Source organism: Ranitomeya imitator, chromosome 4 (assembly GCF_032444005.1).
Source record: "Ranitomeya imitator isolate aRanImi1 chromosome 4, aRanImi1.pri, whole genome shotgun sequence".
NCBI classification, from domain to species: Eukaryota; Metazoa; Chordata; class Amphibia; order Anura; family Dendrobatidae; genus Ranitomeya; species Ranitomeya imitator.
Window position 1 is genome coordinate 284,690,833 of NC_091285.1, and position 20,499 is coordinate 284,711,331.

The 20,499-nt window shown below is 42.7% G+C and overlaps 1 protein-coding gene across 2 annotated transcripts in view; it reads left to right on the forward strand.

The window, feature by feature from the left end:
- NTN4 (netrin 4) overlaps positions 1 to 20,499 on the forward strand; it is a 313,242-nt gene that overhangs the window by 131,572 nt on the left and 161,171 nt on the right. For both annotated transcript variants that reach the window (XM_069764709.1, XM_069764710.1), the window contains exon 3: positions 2,998 to 3,276. In XM_069764709.1, coding sequence (XP_069620810.1) covers positions 2,998 to 3,276 — 279 coding nt within the window. The remainder of the gene's footprint in view (positions 1 to 2,997; positions 3,277 to 20,499) is intronic.

Consider the following 20,499-nt stretch of genomic DNA (forward strand, 5'->3'; position numbering starts at 1 on the left):
CCTAAAGGGGGTTTTCCAGAGTATTTTATTTTTTTCCTATTACCCCAGCTCATTCTGCTACTTCACGTTAACAAAGCAAGCTGTTCCTTTTTCGGGCTGCTCTGTCGCAGCGTGACTGCCGACGTCATGCTTATTGAGTGTCAGCTCCATGCAGAGGGGAGCTAGCTGTCAATCAGTATGACCATGGCATCGGCAGTCACACCCCGACAACAGAACAGAAGTGAAGCGGCTGCTCTGTTGGTGTGATGTCACCCGAAGCCACAGGATCGCCACCAGCAGGAGCGGTCCATAACTGCTCTGACTCGGCAGAGGTCAGTGCCAGGCACAACAGGCAGGTAGTTAGCAACTACCTGACTATAGTAAAAAATAATATTCCTAGATAATCTTTTTAATTTTGAGCAGTTGGAATCTGTGAGCACATTGACAGATAATCCATTAAAATGAATAAGACTGTAATGCATGAGTCTCTTTATTCTTCTAATTGATGGACACTCAAATCTTTGAATTCCACCAATGACGTTATCTGAAATGTGTCAGTGACACTTGAGATAAAGTTAAAAAGTGTGGAAAGTCATAAAAACCTTATTTCAAAACATAACAGGTCTCACCAGGTGTTTAAATAATGTGTCTAAAACCCTTTTGGTAAATGGCAGAAGAATGTGTGCTATGTGCTTGTGTGTAAAATGACGCCTGTAAACATGAAGATACCATGATGGATTGTGTTATGTATCAAAATTATAATAATAAAATCTGTGGGAAATAGTCAGATCTGAATTTATCTTATTGTAATGTCAACATGATTTCCTGGTATTTCATGAATTTGTTCACATTGTTAGATGCTTGAAAAGGAATTTTACAGGAAATATTTTTCTTCTGAACCTTAAGAGCTAAGAAATAGAGCTCGTCCACATGTAACACTCCATATGAATTATCTTATAGTATTATATATATATAAAAAAGGAAAATATCCGACTAATATAATGTACTAATGTAGAGTGGGCTGCTGATGTCTATTTTATGTTGCTGTATTGACTGTTCGGCAATTCTGAGGGATCACCTGGACTCCTGGCAGAGCGAGTATGTCTGCAGTGGCTGCTGAAAGCTGTCACTAGGAAGGGTTACTGTATTTTGTATATCATTTGCTTCTATTGATGTCAGTAGGAGTGCAGCATATAGAAGTATACGATGCAGTTTGCTTTTCTTGTTATAATAGGACCCCGTGCTGAACAGACATGGCCATTGTCAGTTATACACTTCATAATTGTGTATGCTCAACAGCTGAAAACACTCTTGTTACTGTTCTTCACAAACTGACAAGCAAGTCTGTCCATAAGGCCGGTTTCACACGTCAGTGGCTCCGGTACGTGAGGTGACAGTTTCCTCACGTACCGGAGCTACTGACACACGTAGACACATTAAAATCAATGCATCTCTGCAGATGTCATTGATTTTTTGCGGACCGTGTCTCCATGTGCCAAAAACGGAGACATGTCAGTGTTCGTGGGAGCGCACGGATTACACGGACCCATTAAAGTCAATGGGTCCGTGTAAAACACGTACCGCACACGGACGTTGTCCGTGTGCAGTCCGTGTGCCGTGCAGGAGACAGCGCTACATTAAGCGCTGTCCCCCCCACTGGTGCTGAAGCCGCGATTCATATCTTCCCTGCAGCAGCGTTTGCTGTAGAGAAGATATGAATAATTGTGTGTAAAATCAAGATCCAGGTCATCAACATCCCCCCCCTTCCCCGCTGTGATTAAAATACTCACCCGGCTCCCTTGCAGCGTCCTGTCCTGGCCGCACCTTGCACTGTATGAGCAGTCACGTGGGGCCGCTCATTTACAGTAATGAATATGCGGCTCCACCCCTATGGGAGGTGGAGCTGCATATTCCTTATTCATGACTGTAATCGGCGGCCCCACGTGACCGCTCATACAGTACAAGGTGCGGCCAGGACAGGACGCTGCGAGGGAGCCGGGTGAGTATTTTAATCACAGCGGGAGGGGGGGGGGGGCGCACAGGGGGTGGGAGGGGGATTGATGACCTGGATCTTGATTTTACACACAATTATTCATATCTTCTCTACAGCAAACGCTGCTGCAGGGAAGATATGAATGGGGCTTCAGCACCAGATGCAGGGGACAGCGCTAAACTTTAGCGCTGTCTCCGGCACGGTGCGTGTGGTACCCAGTGGGTACACGGGCAGCACATGTGTGCCGCACGTGTGCCACACTGATGTGCCACAGAAACGCGCCGGCACACGGACACGGATAATTCCGGTACCGTTTTTTCCGGTACCGGAATTATCTGGACGTGTGAGACTGGCCTAAAATAGCTTCTGGAGGAGGAGCGTGTGACCAGACCAGTCCATCAGCTTCATCCAATAGAAAAGCAGCTTTTCCATATGTGGTGGTTTTTTTTTTTACAATTGGAGGAGGTCAACGGACAGGTGTGTTCACATGCTCCTTCATCAGCGGCCATTTCATGGACAGAAATGCTGGTCAGTTTGAGTTTTACTGATTCTGAACCATGTTATGCATGTTCTACAGGGGAGATTATCTTGGTAGAAGAGCTTTTAAGGGGATTGTCCAGTCTTTTGTAAAAAGTTTGCAGTCACTTTGTTGACTGCGGATTTCTGAATCCTCACAGCATGTGCATCACACACCATCGGGGTTCTCTGGTGTCGGCAGCTAGAGTGGGCCGTAATGGAAAGGATGTGATTTGCATACTTCTGGTCACATTCCAACTAGAGGTGCGTGGGCAAAGCACAACAAAACACTATAATTTAGAAAAATGTACCGTTAACCACTGTAAAAAAAAAAAAAAAGTTGAATCGTTTAGATTTTATGTTCATAATTTGTGTCAAAGTATTCTTTATGTTGTCTGTTAACACTATTAACAGATAGAGTTGCAACACAATGTGAAGTATAATCATTACGTTCTACCTAATGTTATGTTTAGTCTTACCTAATCTTGTGTATCTATGTATCACCGCAGGTTATTTACAGAGCAATGCCACCACCTTATACAGCTGTGGATCCCTATAGTGAGAAGGCTCAAGATTTGCTGAAGATTACTAACCTACGTGTGCAGCTGCTGAAGCAACAAAGCTGTCCATGTCAGAATAAGAGCTGGGATATTAAGCCACAGTCACTAGCATACTATGCTGTTTATGACTTCATTGTTAAAGGAAGCTGCTTTTGCAATGGACATGCAGATCACTGTGTTCCTATAGATGGATTTCAACAAGTCCAGACAACTAGCAAACTCCAGGTGGTGAGTATAAAATGATTGTGCAATAGAAAACAAGTCAGGATATAACTGATACTACAGCCTAGTTACTACTCTGATTGGTGTAAGTATTTGTAACTATATTTTATGTCGTACAACCTCAATTCCAAAAAAGTTGGGACGCTGTGTAAAATGGAAGAAAAACAAGAATACAATGATTTGGAAATCTCTTGTATCCAAAATTTCTTCACAATAGAACATAGAACACGGATCAGAAATTGAAAGTTATATTTTTCCATTTCATTTTTTTAAAAATCATATCATTTACAAATTGATGTTAACAACATCTCAAGAAATTTGGGATAGGGCCATGTCTGCCATTGTGTAGCATCTTCTTTTTAAAACAGTAAACATCTGAGAAGTGGTGAGACCAGTTGCTGGAGTTTTGGGAGATTAATGTTATCCCATTATTTTCTGATGTAGGACTGTAGCTGCTCCACAGTCCTGTGTCTTTGTAGGATTTTTAGTTTCATAATGCACCAAATATTTTCTTTTGGTAAAAGGTCTAGACTGCAGGTGGCCAGATTATCACCCGAATTTTCACCTGCAAAGCAATGCTGTTGTGATGGATGCAGCGTGTGGTTTAGCATTGTCTTACTGAAATAAGCAAGGCATTGCCTGAAATAGATGTTTCAAGAAGTATAAGCTGTCCTTGCCATAGGCACTAATGCAATCCCATACTATCAGACATGCCTGCTTTTGAACTGTGTGCTGATATCAAGCTCGATAACCTCTCTCTCTCTCTCTTAAAGGGAACCTGTCACCTCATTTTGCCCCTATAAGATGCGGCCACTGTCTTTCAGGGCTTATCTACAGCATTCTATAATGCTGTAGATAAACCCCCGATCCGACCTGAAAGAGAAGAAAAGCAATTTTTATTATACTCACTCGGGGGCGGTCCAGTCCCATGGGTGTCGCAGGTCCCGGGTCTGGCGCCTCCCATCTTCATGCAATGTCGTCATCCTGCTTGTTTTGTGCCGCGCTCCTGCACAGGCGTACTGATCTGTCCTGTTGAGGGCAGAGTAAAGAACCTCAGTGTGCATGAGCCAGAAAAGGTCAGATAGGCCCAGAGCCTGCGCACTGCAGTACTTGCAGCTTCTATCTCTGCCCCCTGACAACGTCTTGTTTCACAGTTAAAAGCAGCATAGAAAGAAGCAGATTGCCGGCACTACACTCACCTCTCTCATATTTTCTATCAGCAGCATGGCTCTAGGGCATTTCCAGAGATTGGTAATGCAAGAAACTGTAGTAAGTAACTGCAGCACTGCCCCCTGATGATGGAGGGGTGATGGACGCTGTTGGGTGTGAGTGCAGTAACGGCCTCCTGTCACATCCCTTTGTGACTCTTAACCCCTTCATGACCGGGGGATTTTTCGTTTTTCCGTGTTCGTTTTTCGCTCCCCTCCTTCCCAGAGCCATAACTTTTTTATTTTTCCGTCAATTTGGCCATGTGAGGGCTTATTTTTTGCGGGACGAGGTGTACTTTTGAACGACATCATTGGTTTTAGCATGTCGTGTACTAGAAAACGGGAAAAAAATTCCAAGTGCGGTGAAATTGCAAAAAAAGTGCAATCCCACATTGGTTTTTTGTTTGGCTTTTTTGCTAGGTTCACTAAATGCTAAAAATGACCTGCCATTATGATTCTCCAGGTCAGTACGAGTTCATAGACACCTAACATGACTAGGTTATTTTTATCTAAGTGGTGAAAAAAAATTCCAAACTTTGCTAAAAAAAAAAAAAAAAAAATTGCGCCATTTTCCGATACTCGTAGCGTCTCCATTTTTCATGATCTGGGGTCGGTTGAGGGCTTATTTTTTGCGTGCCGAGATGACGTTTTTAATGATAGCATTTCGGTGCAGATACGTTCTTTTGATTGCCCGTTATTGCATTTTAATGCAATGTCACGGCGACCAAAAAAACGTAATTCTGGCGTTTCAAATTTTTTTCCCGCTACGCTGTTTAGCTATCAGGTTAATGCTTTTTTTTAATTGATAGATCGGGCGATTCTGAGCGCGGCGATACCAAATATGCGTAGATTTGATATTTTTTTTATTGATTTATTTTGATTGGGGCGAAAGGGGGGTGATTTAAACTTTTATGTTTTTTTTATTTTTTTCACATTTTTTTAAACTTTTTTTTTTAACTTTTGCCATGCTTCAATAACCTCCATGGGAGGCTAGAAGCAGGCACAACGCGATCGGCTCTGCTACATAGCAGCGATCTGCTGATCGCTGCTATGTAGCAGAAATGGAGGTGTGCTGTGAGCGCCGACCACAGGGTGGCGCTCACAGCCACCGGTCATCAGTAACCATAGAGGTCTCTAGGACCTCAATGGTTACCATCCAGACGCATCGCCGACCCCCGATCATGTGACGGGGGTCGTCGATGACGTCATTTCCGGCCGCCCGGCCGGAAGCGGTAGTTAAATGCCGCTGTCTGCGTTTGACAGCGGCATTTAACTAGTTAATAGGTGCGGGCAGATCGCGATTCTGCCCGCGCCTATTACGGGCACATGTCAGCTGTACAAAACATGTCCCGGCTTTGATGCGGGCTCACCGCGGAGCCCTGCATCAAAGCAGGGGAGCCGGCATCGGACGGTATAGTACGTCCGATGCAGTAAGGGGTTAAAGTAAACATTACTGAAAGTGAACTAAAGAAAACACATTTAGGGATTAGATAGGGAAAATGGTAGGGCATTAAATAATAAAGATAATTACAAAAGTGGTTAGTGTGTAATAATAGATATTTAAAAAGGACATTTTAGGTACCGGACAACTCCTTTAATTATGAATTACATTGTGTGGTATGAATCAATGTTTCAGTTTGCAGAGCAGATACATTTGTTTTGAAAATTTCAAGTTTACCCATTTTTCAGTAAATTTTGGTTTATTATTTAAGAGCACAATATATCAAATAATATTTTCCATTAACAAAAAAAATAGTCTTTATGATACTTCAGATATATCACAGTGGTTCATGCTGTTTGATAAATGTGGTATATTTTAACCCCTTCAAGACACATAACATACATGTACGACATATGTTGTGTTGATGCAGGCTTGTACGTCATATGAAAATAAAGAACACAAAAGTTCAAGTCACCCCCCCAGCCTCATTAAAAATAAAACAATTAAAAAATACACATATTTGGTATCGATTTGTTCATAAAAGTCCGATCTATCAAAATGTAAGGTCAATTAGTACAATTGGTAATTGGCTTTATGAGGAAAAAAATTCAAACCCCCCAAATTAAGTTATTTTTGTCTGCAATAAGAGGTGATCAAAACATTGTATCTACCACAAAATGGTTGTCAGTCAAAACATCAGCTCAGGGCACAAAAAATAAGCCATCACACCACCCCAGATCCCGAAAAATGAAAATGTTACAGGTCTTTGAAAATGCTGACAAAAGCAACATTGCTTTTTCTTACAAATTTGGGAATTTTTTTTCACTGCTTAAATTAATAAATAATCTATACATGTTTGGTAACTCTAGTACGCGTACTGACGTAGAGAATCATATTGTCGGGTCAGTTTTACTTGTAGTATACAAGGTAAATAATACAACCAAAAACCTATTATGGAATTGTTTTTTTTTTGCAATTTCAACACACTTGGAATATTTTTCCCTTTTTCCAGGACACCCTTGTGGTAGAATGAATGGTGTCATTCAAAAGTACAACTTATCCCTCAAAAAACAAGCCCTCAAAAGGAAATATAGATGGAAAAATAGAAAAAGTTCAAAAACCATTGCCTTACCAGACAGACCAAATCAATATATGGATTTATATTCCTTTTGTTTGCCTCTGCTAAATGTCTTTTTCCCAAACAAGCTATGCTTTTTGTTACAAGTGCACATTCCTTGCAAGGTGCACAGTGTTTGAACGACATAATGGACATGGTGCACATCATTAAAGAAAGTTTAATGGCACAAATTACTTCAGCATTCTGGTGCATTTTGCTTGTTAATTTTTTTTTGTGTGACTTAGGCTAAGTGCACACAATTTCCGTGGCAATTCTGCGCCTCCTGCCACGGGAATATCGCATGCGGAATTGGCATGCATATTCCCGCAGAAAACTAGCGTTTTGCAAGCATAATTAGCTTGCAGAATGCTAGCGTTTTCCAAGCGATCTGTAGCATCACTTGGAAAACTGATTGACAGGTTGGTCACACTTGTCAAACAGTGTTTGACAAGTGTGACCAACTTTTTACTATTGATACAGCCTATGCCGCATCAATACTAAAAGATAGAATGTTAAAAATAATTAAAAAAAAAAAAAATGGTAATACTTACCTACCGCAAACAGCCGATCTCCTCAGCGGCTTCCGTTCCTATAGATGGTGTGTGTGCAGGACCTTTGATGATGTCGCGGTCACGTGACCGCGACGTCATCGCGGTCATGTGACCGCAACGTCATCGCAGGTCCTTCACACACACCATCTAAAGGAACGGAAGCGGCCGCGTGCAGCGCTGAGGGGCAGGAAGACTCCGAGGGCCATCCAAGGTGAGTATATCACGATTTTTTTTTGTTTTAATTCTTTTTATTTTTAACAATTATATGGTGCCCAGTCCGTGGAGGAGAGTCTCCTCTCCTCCACCCTGGGTACCAACCGCACATTATCTGCTTACTTCCCGCATGGTGGGCATAGCCCCATGCGAGAAGTAAGCAGATCAATGCATTCCTAGGTGTGCGGAATCCCCGCGATTCCACAAATTTAATGAACATGCTGCTTAATGTGAGCTTTTTTTTGCGGTTTTATAGCGTTTTCATAGTGAAAAAACGCGAAAAGTCTGCTACGTGTGCACACGTTGCGTTTTTTTCGCGTTTTTCACCGATAAAAACGCTATAAAACCGCAAAAAAACCCGCATACAATAAGCATTCTATCATTTAGAATGAATTCCGCATGTTTTGTGCACATGATGCGTTTTTTTCCATGAAAAAAACCCAACGCAGTAAGTACCGCAGCATGTTCATTAATTTTGCGGGTTTTTTGCAGATTTCCCACAACAAAATGCATTGGGAAGTGTCCGGAAAAACCGCAGCAAAAACGCATCGAAACCGCGGCAAAAACGCATGCGGTTTTCTTGCAGAAAATGTCCGGTTTTTCTCAGGAATTTTCGGCGAGAAATCCTGAACGTGTGCACATAGACTTAGGCTGGCTTCACAGTTGTGTTGTGCTGAGCTGTGGAGGGCTGCGTACTTCCTCATACTTCCTCCGTTAAGCCGCCCCCACTGCCGCACCTCTTCCATTCAGCTCCACCTACGTCGGCATGCGTCCTGTGTACCTATCTTTAACCCCTTTACCTCCAAGGGTGGTTTGCACTTTAATGACCGGGCCAATTTTTACCATTCTGACCACTGTCCCCTTATGAGGTTATAACTCTGGAACGCTTCAACGGATCCTGATGATTGTGACATTGTTTTCTTGTGAAACATTGTACTTCATGATAGTGGTAAAATTTATTTGCTATTACTTGCGTTTAATTGTGAAAAAAACGGAAATTTGGCCAAAATGTTACAAATTTTGCAATTTTCCAACTTTGAATTTTTATGCCCTTAAATCACACAATATACTTATTAAGTAACATTTCCCACATGTCTACTTTACATCAGCACAATTTTGGAACCAAATTTTTTTTTTTTTGTAGGGAGTTACAAGAGTTAAAAGTTGACCAGCAATTTCTCATTTTTACAACACCATTTTTTTTTAGGAACCACATCACATTTGAAGTCACTTTGAGGGGTCTATATGATAGAAAATACCCAAGTGTGACACCATTATAAAAACTGCACCCCTCAAGGTGCTCAAAACCACATTCAAGAAGGTTATTTACCCTTCAGGTGCTTCACAGGAATTATTGGAATGTTTAAAAAAAAAAATGAACATTTAACTTTTTTCACAAAAAATTTACTTCAGCTCCAATTTGTTTTATTTTACCAAGGGTAACAGGAGAATTTGGACCCCAAAGGGGATAAACCACTGTTTGGGCGCATGGCAGAGCTCAGAAGGGAAGGAGTGCCATTTGACTTTTCAATACAAAATTGACTGGAATTGAGATTGTACGCCATGACGCGTTTGGAGAGCCCCTGATGTGCCTAAACATTGAAACCCCCCACAAGTGACACCATTTTGGAAAGAAGACCCCCTAAGGAACTTATCTAGATGTGCTGTGAGAACTTTGAACCTCCAAGTGTTTCACTGCAGTTTATAACGCAGAGCGGTGAAAATAAAAAATCTCTTTTTTCCACAAAGATTATTTTTTAGCCTCCAGTTTTATATTTTCCCAAGGGTAACAGAAGAAATTGGACCCCAAAAGTTGTTGTCCAATTTGTCCCGAGTACGCTGATACCCCATATGTGGGGGGAACCACCGTTTGGGTGCATGGCAGAGCTCGGAAGGGAAGGAGCGCCCTTTGGAATGCAGACTTAGGCTGGCGTCACACTAGCAGTATTTGGTAGGTATTTTACATCAGTATTTGTAAGCCAAAACCAGGAGTGCAACAAATAGAGAAAAAGTATAATAGAAACATATGCACCACTTCTGCCTTTATAACCCACTCCTGGTTTTGGTTGAGAAATACTAATGTAAAATACTGACCAAATACTGCTAGTGTGACAACAGCCTTACATGGATTGTTTGCAGGCGTCACATTGCATTTGCAGAGCCCCTGATGCACTAAACAGTAGAAACCCCCCACAAGTGATTCCATATTGGAAACTAGACCCCTCCCCCCCCCAAAGAACTTATCTAGATGTGTTGTGAGAACTTTGAACCCCCAAGTGTTTCACTACAGTTTATAACATGGAGCTGTGAAAATAAAAAATCTTTTTTTTCCACAAAAATTATATTTTAGCCCCTGGTTTTGTATTTTCCCAAGGGAGAAATTGAACCACAAAAGTTGTTGGCGTAAACCCCTGTTTGGGCGCACGGGAGAGCTCGGAAGGGAAGGAGCACTGTTTTACTGTTTCAACGCAGAATTGGCTGAAATTGAGATCGGATGCCATGTCGCGTTTGGAGAGCCCCTGACGTGCCTAAACAGTGGAAACCCCCCAATTCTAACTGAAACCCTAACCCAAACACACCCCTAATCCCAACCAAAACCCTAACCATACCCCTAACCCGAACATGCCCCTAAACCTAAGCCCAACCACACCCCTAACTCCAACACACCCTTAACCCTAATCCCAACCATAACCCTAACCACACCCCTAACCCTAATCCCAACCGTAAATGTAATCCAAACCCTAACTTTTGCCCCAACCCTAACCCTAAATTTACCCCAACCCTAATTTTAGCCCTAACCCTAAATTTACCCCAACCCTAATTTTAGCCCCAACACAAACTTTAGCCCCAACCCTAACTGTAGCCCCAGCCCTAACTGTAGCCCTAACTTTAGCCCCAACCCTAACTGTAGCCCCAGCCCTAACTTTAGCCCCAACCCTAACCCTAACTGTAGCCCTAACCCTAACTTTAGCCCAACCCTAACCCTAATGGAAAAATGGAAATAAATACATTTTTTTAACCCCTTCATGACCCAGCCTATTTTGACCTTAAAGACCTTGCCGTTTTTTGCAATTCTGACCAGTGTCCCTTCATGAGGTAATAACTCAGGAACGCTTCAATGGATCCTAGCGGTTCTGAGATTGTTTTTTCGTGACATATTGGGCTTCATGTTAGTGGTAAATTTAGGTCAATAAATTCTGTGTTTATTTGTGATAAAAACGGAAATTTGGCGAAAATTTTGAAAATTTCGCAATTTTCAAATTTTGAATTTTTATTCTGTTAAACCAGAGAGTTATGTGACACAAAATAGTTAATAAATAACATTTCCCACACGTCTGCTTTACATCAGCACAATTTTGGAAACAAAATTTTTTTTTGCTAGGAAGTTATAAGGGTTAAAATTTGACCAGCGATTTGTCATTTTTACAACGAAATTTACAAAACCATTTTTTTTAGGGACCACCTCACATTTGAAGTCAGTTTGAGGGGTCTATATGGCTGAAAATACCCAAAAGTGACACCATTCTAAAAACTGCACCCCTCAAGGTGCACAAAACCACATTCAAGAAGTTTATTAACCCTTCAGGTGCTTCACAGCAGCAGAAGCAACATGGAAGGAAAAAATGAACATTTAACTTTTTAGTCACAAAAATGATTTTTCAGCAACAATTTTTTTATTTTCCCAATGGTAAAAGGAGAAACTGAACCACGTAAGTTGTTGTCCAATTTGTCCTGAGTACGCTGATACCTCATATGTGAGGGTAAACCACTGTTTGGGCGCACGGCAGGGCTTGGAAGGGAAGGAGCGCCATTTGACTTTTTGAATGAAAAATTGGCTGCACTCTTTAGCGGACACCATGTCACATTTGGAGAGCCCCCGTGTGCCTAAAAATTGGAGCTCCCCCACAAGTGACCCCATTTTGGAAACTAGACGCCCCAAGGAACTTATCTAGATGCATAGTGAGCCCTTTAAACCCCCAGGTGCTTCACAAATTGATTCGTAAAAATGAAAAAGTACTTTTTTTTCACAAAAAAATTCTTTTAGCCTCAATTTTTTCATTTTCACATGGACAACAGGATAAAATGGATCCTAAAATTTGTTTGGCAATTTCTCCTGAGTACACCGATACTTCACATGTGGGGGTAAACCACCGTTTGGGCACATGGTAAGGCTCGGAAGGGAAGGAGCGCCATTTGACTTTTTGAATGGAAAATTATCTCCATCGTTAGCGGACACCATGTCTCGTTTGGAGAGACCCTGTGTGCTTAAACATTGGAGCTCCCCCACAAAGTGACCCCATTTTGGAAACTGGACCCCCCAAGGAACTTATCTAGATGCCTAGTGAGCACTTTAAACCCTCAGGTGCTTCACAAATTGATCCGTAAAAATGAAAAAGTACTTTTTTTTCACAAAAAATTTATTTTCGCCTCAATTTTTTCATTTTCACATGGGCAATAGGATAAAATGGATCCTAAAATTTGTTGAGCAATTTCTCCCGAGTACGCCGATACCTCATATGTGGGGGTAAACCACTGTTTGGGCACACGGCAGGGCTCGGAAGGGAAGGCGCGCCTTTTAACTTTTTGAATGGAAAATTAGCTCCAATTGTTAGCGGACACCATGTCGCATTTGGAGAGCCCCTGTGTGCCTATGCAATGGAGCTCCCCCACAAGTGACCCCATTTTGGAAACTAGACCCCCCAAGGAACTTATCTAGATGCATACTGAGCACTTTAAACCCCCAGGTGCTTCACAGAAGTTTATAATGCAGAGCCATGAAAATAAAAAATAATTTTTCTTTTCTCAAAAATGATTTTTTAGCCTGGAATTTCCTATTTTGCCAATGGTAATAGGAGAAATTGGACCACAAATGTTGTTGTCCAGTTTGTCCTGAGTATGCAGATACCCCATATGTGGGGGTAAACCACTGTTTGGGCGCACGGCAGGGCTCAGAAGGGAAGGCACGTCATTTGGCTTTTTAAATGGAAAATTATCTCCAATCATTAGCGGACACCATGTCGCGTTTGGAGAGCCCCTGTGTGCCTAAACATTGGAGATCCCCCACAAATTACCCCATTTTGGAAACTAGACCCCCAAAGGAACTAATCTAGATGTGTAGTGAGCACTTTGAACCCTCAAGTGCTTCACAGAAGTTTATAACGCAGAGCCATGAAAATAAAAAAAAAAAATTATTTTCTCAAAAATGAATTTTAGCCCGCAATTTTTTATTTTCCCAAGGGTAACAGGAGAAATTTGACCCCAAAAGTTGTTGTCCAGTTTCTCCTGAGTACGCTGATACCCCATATGTGGGGGTAAACCACTGTTTAGGCACATGCTGGGGCTCGGAAGTGAAGTAGTGACGTTTTGAAATGCAGACTTTGATGGAATGCTCTGTGGGCGTCACGTTGCGTTTGCAGAGCCCCTGATGTGGCTAAACAGTAGAAACCCCCCACAAGTGTCCCCGTTTTGGAAACTAGACCCCGAAAGGAACTTATCTAGATGTGAGGTGAGCACTTTGAACCCCCAAGTGCTTCACAGAAGTTCATAACACAGAGCAGTGAAAATAATAAATACGTTTTCTTTCCTCAAAAATAATTTTTTAGCCCAGAATTTTTTATTTTCCCAAGGGTTACAGGAGAAATTGGACCACAAAAGTTGTTGTCCAGTTTCTTCTGAGTACACTGATACCCCATGTGTGGGGGTAAACCACTGTTTGGGCACACGTGGGGGCTCAGAAGGGAAGTAGTGACTTTTGAAATGCAGACTTTGATGGAATGGTCTGCGGGCGTCACGTTGCGTTTGCAGAGCCCGTGGTGTGCCTAAACAGTAGAAACCCCCCACAAGTGACCCCATTTTGGAAACTAGACCCCCCAAGGAACTTATCTAGATATGTGGTGAGCACTTTGAACCCCCAAGTGCTTCACAGACGTTTACAACGCAGAGCCGTGAAAATAAAAAATCATTTTTCTTTCCTCAAAAATGATGTTTTAGCAAGCAATTTTTTATTTTCTCAAGGGTAACAGGAGAAATTGGACCCCAGTAATTGTTGCGCAGTTTGTCCTGAGTATGCTGGTACCCCATATGTGGGGGTAAACCACTGTTTGGGCACACGTCGGGGTTCGGAAGTGAGAGCACCATTTGAATTTTTGAATACAAGATTGGCTGGAATCAATGGTGGCGCCATGTTGCGTTTGGAGACCCCCTGAAGTGCCTAAACAGTGGAAACCCCTCAATTCTACCTCCAACACACCCCTAACCCTTATCCCAACTGTAGCCGTAACCCTAATCACAACCCTAACCCCAACACACCCCTAACCACAACCCTAACCCCAACACACCCCTAACCCTAACCACAACCCTAATTCCAACCCAACCCTAAGGCTATGTGCCAACGTTGCGGATTCGTATGAGATTTTTCAGCACCATTTTTGAAAAATCCGCGGGTAAAAGGCACTGCGTTTTACCTGTGGATTTACCGTGGATTTCCAGTGTTTTTTGTGCGGATTTCACCTGTGGATTCCTATTGAGGAACAGGTGTAAAACGCTGCGGAATCCGCACAAAGAATTGGCATGCTGCGGAAAATACAACGCAGCGTTCCCGCGCGGTATTTTCTGCACCATGGGCACAGCGGATTTGGTTTTCCATATGTTTACATTGTACTGTAAACCTGATGGAACACTGCTGCGGATCCGCAGCCAAATCCGCACCGTGTGCACATAGCCTAATTCTAAAGGTATGTGCACACGCTGCAGAAAATGCTGCGGATCCGCAGCAGTTTCCCATGAGTTTACAGTTCAATGTGAACCTATGGGAACCAAAAATCGCTGTACACATGCTGCGGAAAAACTGCACGGAAACGCAGCGGTTTACATTCCGCAGCATGTCACTTCTTTCTGCGGATTCCGCAGCGGTTTTACAACTGCTCCAATAGAAAATCGCAGTTGTAAAACCGCAGTGAAATGCGCAGAAAAACCGCGGTAAATCCACGATAAATCGGCAGCGGTTTAGCACTGTGGATTTTTCAAATCCGCTGCGGAAAAATCCGCATAGGACCAGAATACGTGTGCACATACCGAAACCCTAACCCTAACCCTAGCCCTAACCCTACCCCTAACCCTAGCCCTAACCCTACCCCTAACCCTACCCCTAACCCTACCCCTAACCCTAACCCTGGTTCTTACCCCAACCTTAGTGAAAAAAAAAAAAATTCTTTATTTTTTTTATTGTCCCTATCTATGGGGGTGACAAAGGGGGGGGTCATTTACTATTTTTTTTATTTTGATCACTGAGATATAATCTATCTCAGTGATCAAAATTCACTCTGGAACGAATCTGCCGGCCGGCAGATTCGGCGGGCGCACTGCACATGCGCCCGCCATTTTGGAAGATGGCGGCGCCCAGGAAAGAAGACGGACGGACATCGGGCGGCCAGGTAAGTATAAAGGGGGGGAGATCAGGGCACGGGGGGGGGGGCGTCGGAGCACGGGGGGGTGGATCGGAGCATGGGGGGGGTGGATCGGAACACGGGAGGGAGGAATGGAGCACGGGGGAGGATTGGAGCACGGGGTGGGGGATCGCTGTGCGGGGGGGATGGATCGGAGCATGGGGGGGGGTCGCTGTGTGCGGGGGGGGATCGGAGTTCGGGGGGGTTTGATTGGAGCGCGGGGGGTGTGATTGGTGCACGGGGGAAGCGGACAGGAGGACGGGGGAGCGGAGCACAGGACCGAGGGGAGCGGACCACAGATCGGGGGGCTGGGGGGGCGATCGGTGGGGTGGGGTGGGTGCACATAAGTGTTTCCAGCCATGGCCGATGATATTGCAGCATCGGCCATGGCTGGATTGTAATATTTCACCAGTTTTTTAGGTGAAATATTACAAATCGCTCTGATTGACAGTTTCATTTTCAACAGCCAATCAGAGCGATCGTAGCCACGAGGGGGTGAAGCCACCCCCCCTGGGCTAAACTACCACTCCCCCTGTCCCTGCAGATCGGGTGAAATGGGAGTTAACCCTTTCACCCGATCTGCAGGGATGCGATCTTTCCATGACGCATATGCTGCGTCATGGGTCGGAATGGCACCGACTTTCATGACGCAGCGTATGCGTCAAAGGTCGGGAAGGGGTTAAAATTGTATTATTTTTCCCTAACTAAGGGGGTGATGAAGGGGGTTTTGATTTACAGCGATTGGCAGCTGTCACACACTAAAAGACGCTTTTTATTGCAAAAAATAGTTTTTGTGTCTCCACATTTTGAGAGCTATAATTTTTCCATATTTTGGTCCACAGGGTCATGTGAAGTCTTGTTTTTTGCGGGACGAGTTGACGTTTTTATTGGTACCATTTTCGGGCACGTGACATTTTTTGGTCGCTTTTTATTCCGATTTTTGTGAAGCAGAATGACCGAAAACCAGCTATTCATAGTCGTAGTGAGGGGACGCCAAGAGCATTTCTGCTAACACGTATATTACCATATGGTATTGTTTACTCGTACTTTGGTTAGGGAATCTACCATGTCCCTCTTGAATCTGGGCTAAGTTTGGTCAGCAAGTACCGCTTTCCTTAGGCTTATCATAACCTAGGATATTATTATATATTGTCTGCATGGCTCCTCATCCCTATCTTGGTATGCATGGCTCCTCATCTCTATCCTGGTATGCATGCTTCCTCATCCCTATCCTTGAATGTATGGCCCCCATGAAAAAACCATTAAAAAATAAACCTCCTACTTACCTTCCCTGCGCATCCTTACAGCATCCTGTTCCGGCTTCCATCAGCTTCTGCGGCCGAGCGATCACGTGACCCTGCTCATTAAAGTAATGAATATTCACCTTTCTCCACTCACCGGGGACACGCACTGCTGCAGGAGCTGCTGGAAGCCGTAACAGGATGCTGCGAGGGCGCAGGGAAGGTAAGTAGGAGGGTTTTTTTTTTTAGAGCTGCTGGAAGCCGCAGCTGCTACTGTAACTGTGCATGCTATAAGAGAAATTAATATTCATTGCCAGTGCAGTGAACATTAATTTCTCTTTAGCAGCGTGCACAGGTACAGCTCCTGCCTGCTGTGACCCGCTGCTCTGCCGCTCCCCCTCCGCATCGGCTTCTGTTACAGTGACTCGTGTATAAGCCGAGGGGGCGTTTTAAGCTCAAAAAAGTGCGAAAAATCTCAGCTTATACATGAGTATACACGGTAATCTGCAGAGTGCCAAATCTAAGCGTGCTTTTGCCCTGCATTTTTCATCATTGACTTCGCTCAAATCAGTCAAAATTGCAAAACAAACATGCAGTTTTGTAGCTGTGTTTTTCCTGCCAAGAGATGCCGAAATGGTCCAGAAATTTTACTCAATGGGTGCGCATACCCTACAGCATGCTATCAGTGGATTCTAGAGCGATTTAGCTGTGTTTTCCATCTGCCAGAGAAGTGAAGATGTGTTTGCTATCTGGCACGTTGATTGACAAATCTGGCATTGGCAAATGATGCTTGGAGAACTCTACCTAGCAGAATGCATATTGCCAACTGTAAATGTGGAGGTAGAGAGATAATAGCATAGATCTGTTTTTCAATATTTAGGCTATTCCCCTTTTCACCTTGAAGGTTAACCCCTTAGTAACCGAGCCAATTTTTTAAAATCTGACCAGTGCCCAGAGTCAGTGCGCATGAAAAGGGAGGGATGTGCAGTGCGCAGGATTTATTTGGGGTTGCCGTGATGCCGGGCAACTCATGGCAATCAATCGAAATGCAGTTTTAACAGAACACTGACTGAAGCGATGAAATGCACCACCCCTAAGACTGAAAGAAAAAGTATGTGACGGAATCCTCTAATGATATCAAGTGTTTTGTTAGACATAATACTGGGAGCTTTTCTTTGAGAAAACCATGTTAGTGATGCTCATTGCATCGCTAACAACCCACAGTTGAATAGCTAAAAGCAACGTGACAGGAGATAAGAGAAAATGAAAGGGAACCTGAGACGACTCTTTACTTGGCTTTCTATGGTCCATCTTCAGTGTGATACACACCATTATATCACACCGTACAGTGAATACTTTTTTCCCATTAAATAGGAAGACTGACTTTTAGAAGTTTGTCAACACAAACCGTGATGCTAATTATAGGACACTAGATGGTGGCCCGATTCTAATGTATCGGGTATTCTAGAATATGTAGGTAGTATACAGCACAGGCTACGTACTATATTGCACAGTGATGTAGTATGTAACACAACCGACGTACTATCTAACATAGCTACGTAGTATATAACAGAGCTACGTAGTATGTAACACAGAGTATGTAGCATATAGCAGAGCTACGTAGTATATAACACAGCCACGTAGTATATAACATAGCCACGTAGTGTATTGCACAGGTATGTAGTATATTGGTCAGCCACGTAGTATATAGCAGAGCCAAGTAGTATATAACATAGCCACGTAGTATATTGCACAGGCACGTAGTATGTTGCACAGCCACGTAGTATATAAGTCACGTAGTGGATTGCACAGCTATGTAGTATATTGGTCAGCGACGTAGTATATAGCAGAGCCACGTAGTTTATAACATCGCCATGTAGTATATTGCATAGCTACATAGTATATTGCACAGCCACGTAGTATATAACAGAGCCACGTTATATATTGCACAGTCGATGTAGTATATAACAGAACCGACACAGCCACATAGTATATTGCACAGCTACGTAGTATATAACACAGAGCACATAGTATATTGCACAGCCACGTTGTATATTGCACAGTCACGTTGTATATTGCCCAGCTACATAGTATATAGCAGAGATGTAGTATATAACAGAGCCCACGCAGTATGTAACACAGCCCACGTAGTATACACAGCCCACGTAGTATATAGCTATGTGGGCACTATATGCATGGTTAAAAAAGACTTAAAATAAAAAATAAACATATACTCACCTTCCGAAGGGCCCTTGAAGTCCTGGCGCCTGTGTGCGGTGCACGCGGCAGCTCCCGGTTCCAGGGTTGGTATGAGCGCAGGACCTTTGATGACGTCGCGGTCACATGACCGTGACATTATCGCAGGTCCTTCTTGCATAGCATACTTGGCACCAGAACCTGCCGCTTGCACTGCCGAGCACAGCGCGCACGTCGGAGGGTGAGAATAAACTTTTTTTTTTAATTATTATTATTTGTAACATTAGATCTTTTTACTATTGATGCTGAATATGCAGCATCAATAGTAAAAAGTTGGTCACACAGGGTTAATAGCAGCGTTAATGGAGTGCGTTACACCACGGTCCGTTAACACTGGCATTAACCCTGTGTGAGCGCTCAGCGCTGACTGCAGGGCAGTAAAGCAGCGGCCATTTTGCTGCCAGACTATGGCCGTCGCTGATTGGTCGTGGCAAAACGCCCACGACCATTGCCATGACCAATCAGCGACTTGGATTTCCATGACAGACAGAGGCTGCGACCAATGAATATCCGTGACAGACAGAAAGACAGACAGACGGAAGTGACCCTTAGACAATTATATAGTAGATACCTTAGTTTCACATGTTCCTATGGTCAAATTATTTTCAGTCTTTTCTAAGGGTACCATAATTTTTGGCAAGGCTATTTTCATTAGTTTTTTTATTCTTTTCACTTTTGTTGAACCACAATTTTAAAACAATATCTGATTTTCATTAGTTGATGTTCAGTATTTTTATATTGAAAATTACTTTTCAGTTTCAAGTTATTTCATTGACCCTTGTGGACTTTTATTACTTCAGCAGAAGGGTACCAACAATTCTTGCCATGTGTTTACATATATTGCAAACATCAATGTTACAAGGTGTTAATGTAACAGTAGCGAAATAGTGTCTTTGGTCATCTGGAGCTTTGAAAAGTATCCTGTTGGAGATGTTTCTATTTGTTGTTATTAATATGAAGTAAACACTAGAAAATTATCTAGTGACCTAAATGGAATGTATTTTTAAAGGTGAAAATACATCTGAGATATCTCCAAACTTTTACAAATGTATAATTTAGATATAATCATCTGTCAGATCTATTGTGCTCAGCATCTTTTCCCTTTGGCAACATCCCAGTCATAAAACAATTTATTTAAGCTCCAGTCTTATGACTTCCATGCATGTAATTTATCAAAACTAAAAAATAAGAGTTAGCGACTCAAGTAAATTGTCTGGTGAAGGCACGGCATTTCCCCTTAAACTCTTAGGAATGTCATGTGAACTAGACAACTATTTGGTGCCATTCTCTAAAGGAACTTCCACTTTTAAATGTTCACTGAATAAGTGAGTTCATACAGGGTTCAGCAAATATGAATTCTCCCACAGAAGCCATATCCTAAACTTTCATGAGTAGACTCATTTATGTACACATATGTAAACTGATGTACCGTATGTAAACGACTGATCCTTGCTCAGTTTCTGGACACTAAACTTGCAAGTACTACACTTTCAATATTTCATCTAAATATATGGTAGTGTCTATCAAAAGATAACAAAAATAAATGTTACATGATATGTGGTTTAGTTTGTAAGCTACTCTTTCAACCTAAATCTGTGAACAACTGTCCAAATTAACTCCTTGACATTGTGGTCGGTTTTAGTTTATATTCTTTCAGAACTTTTTTATTCTTCCATTGACATAACAATTGAAAGCTTGGTTAATGCGGGGCAAGATGCAGTTTTGACATATACTTACAGTGGCATGTAAAAGTTTGG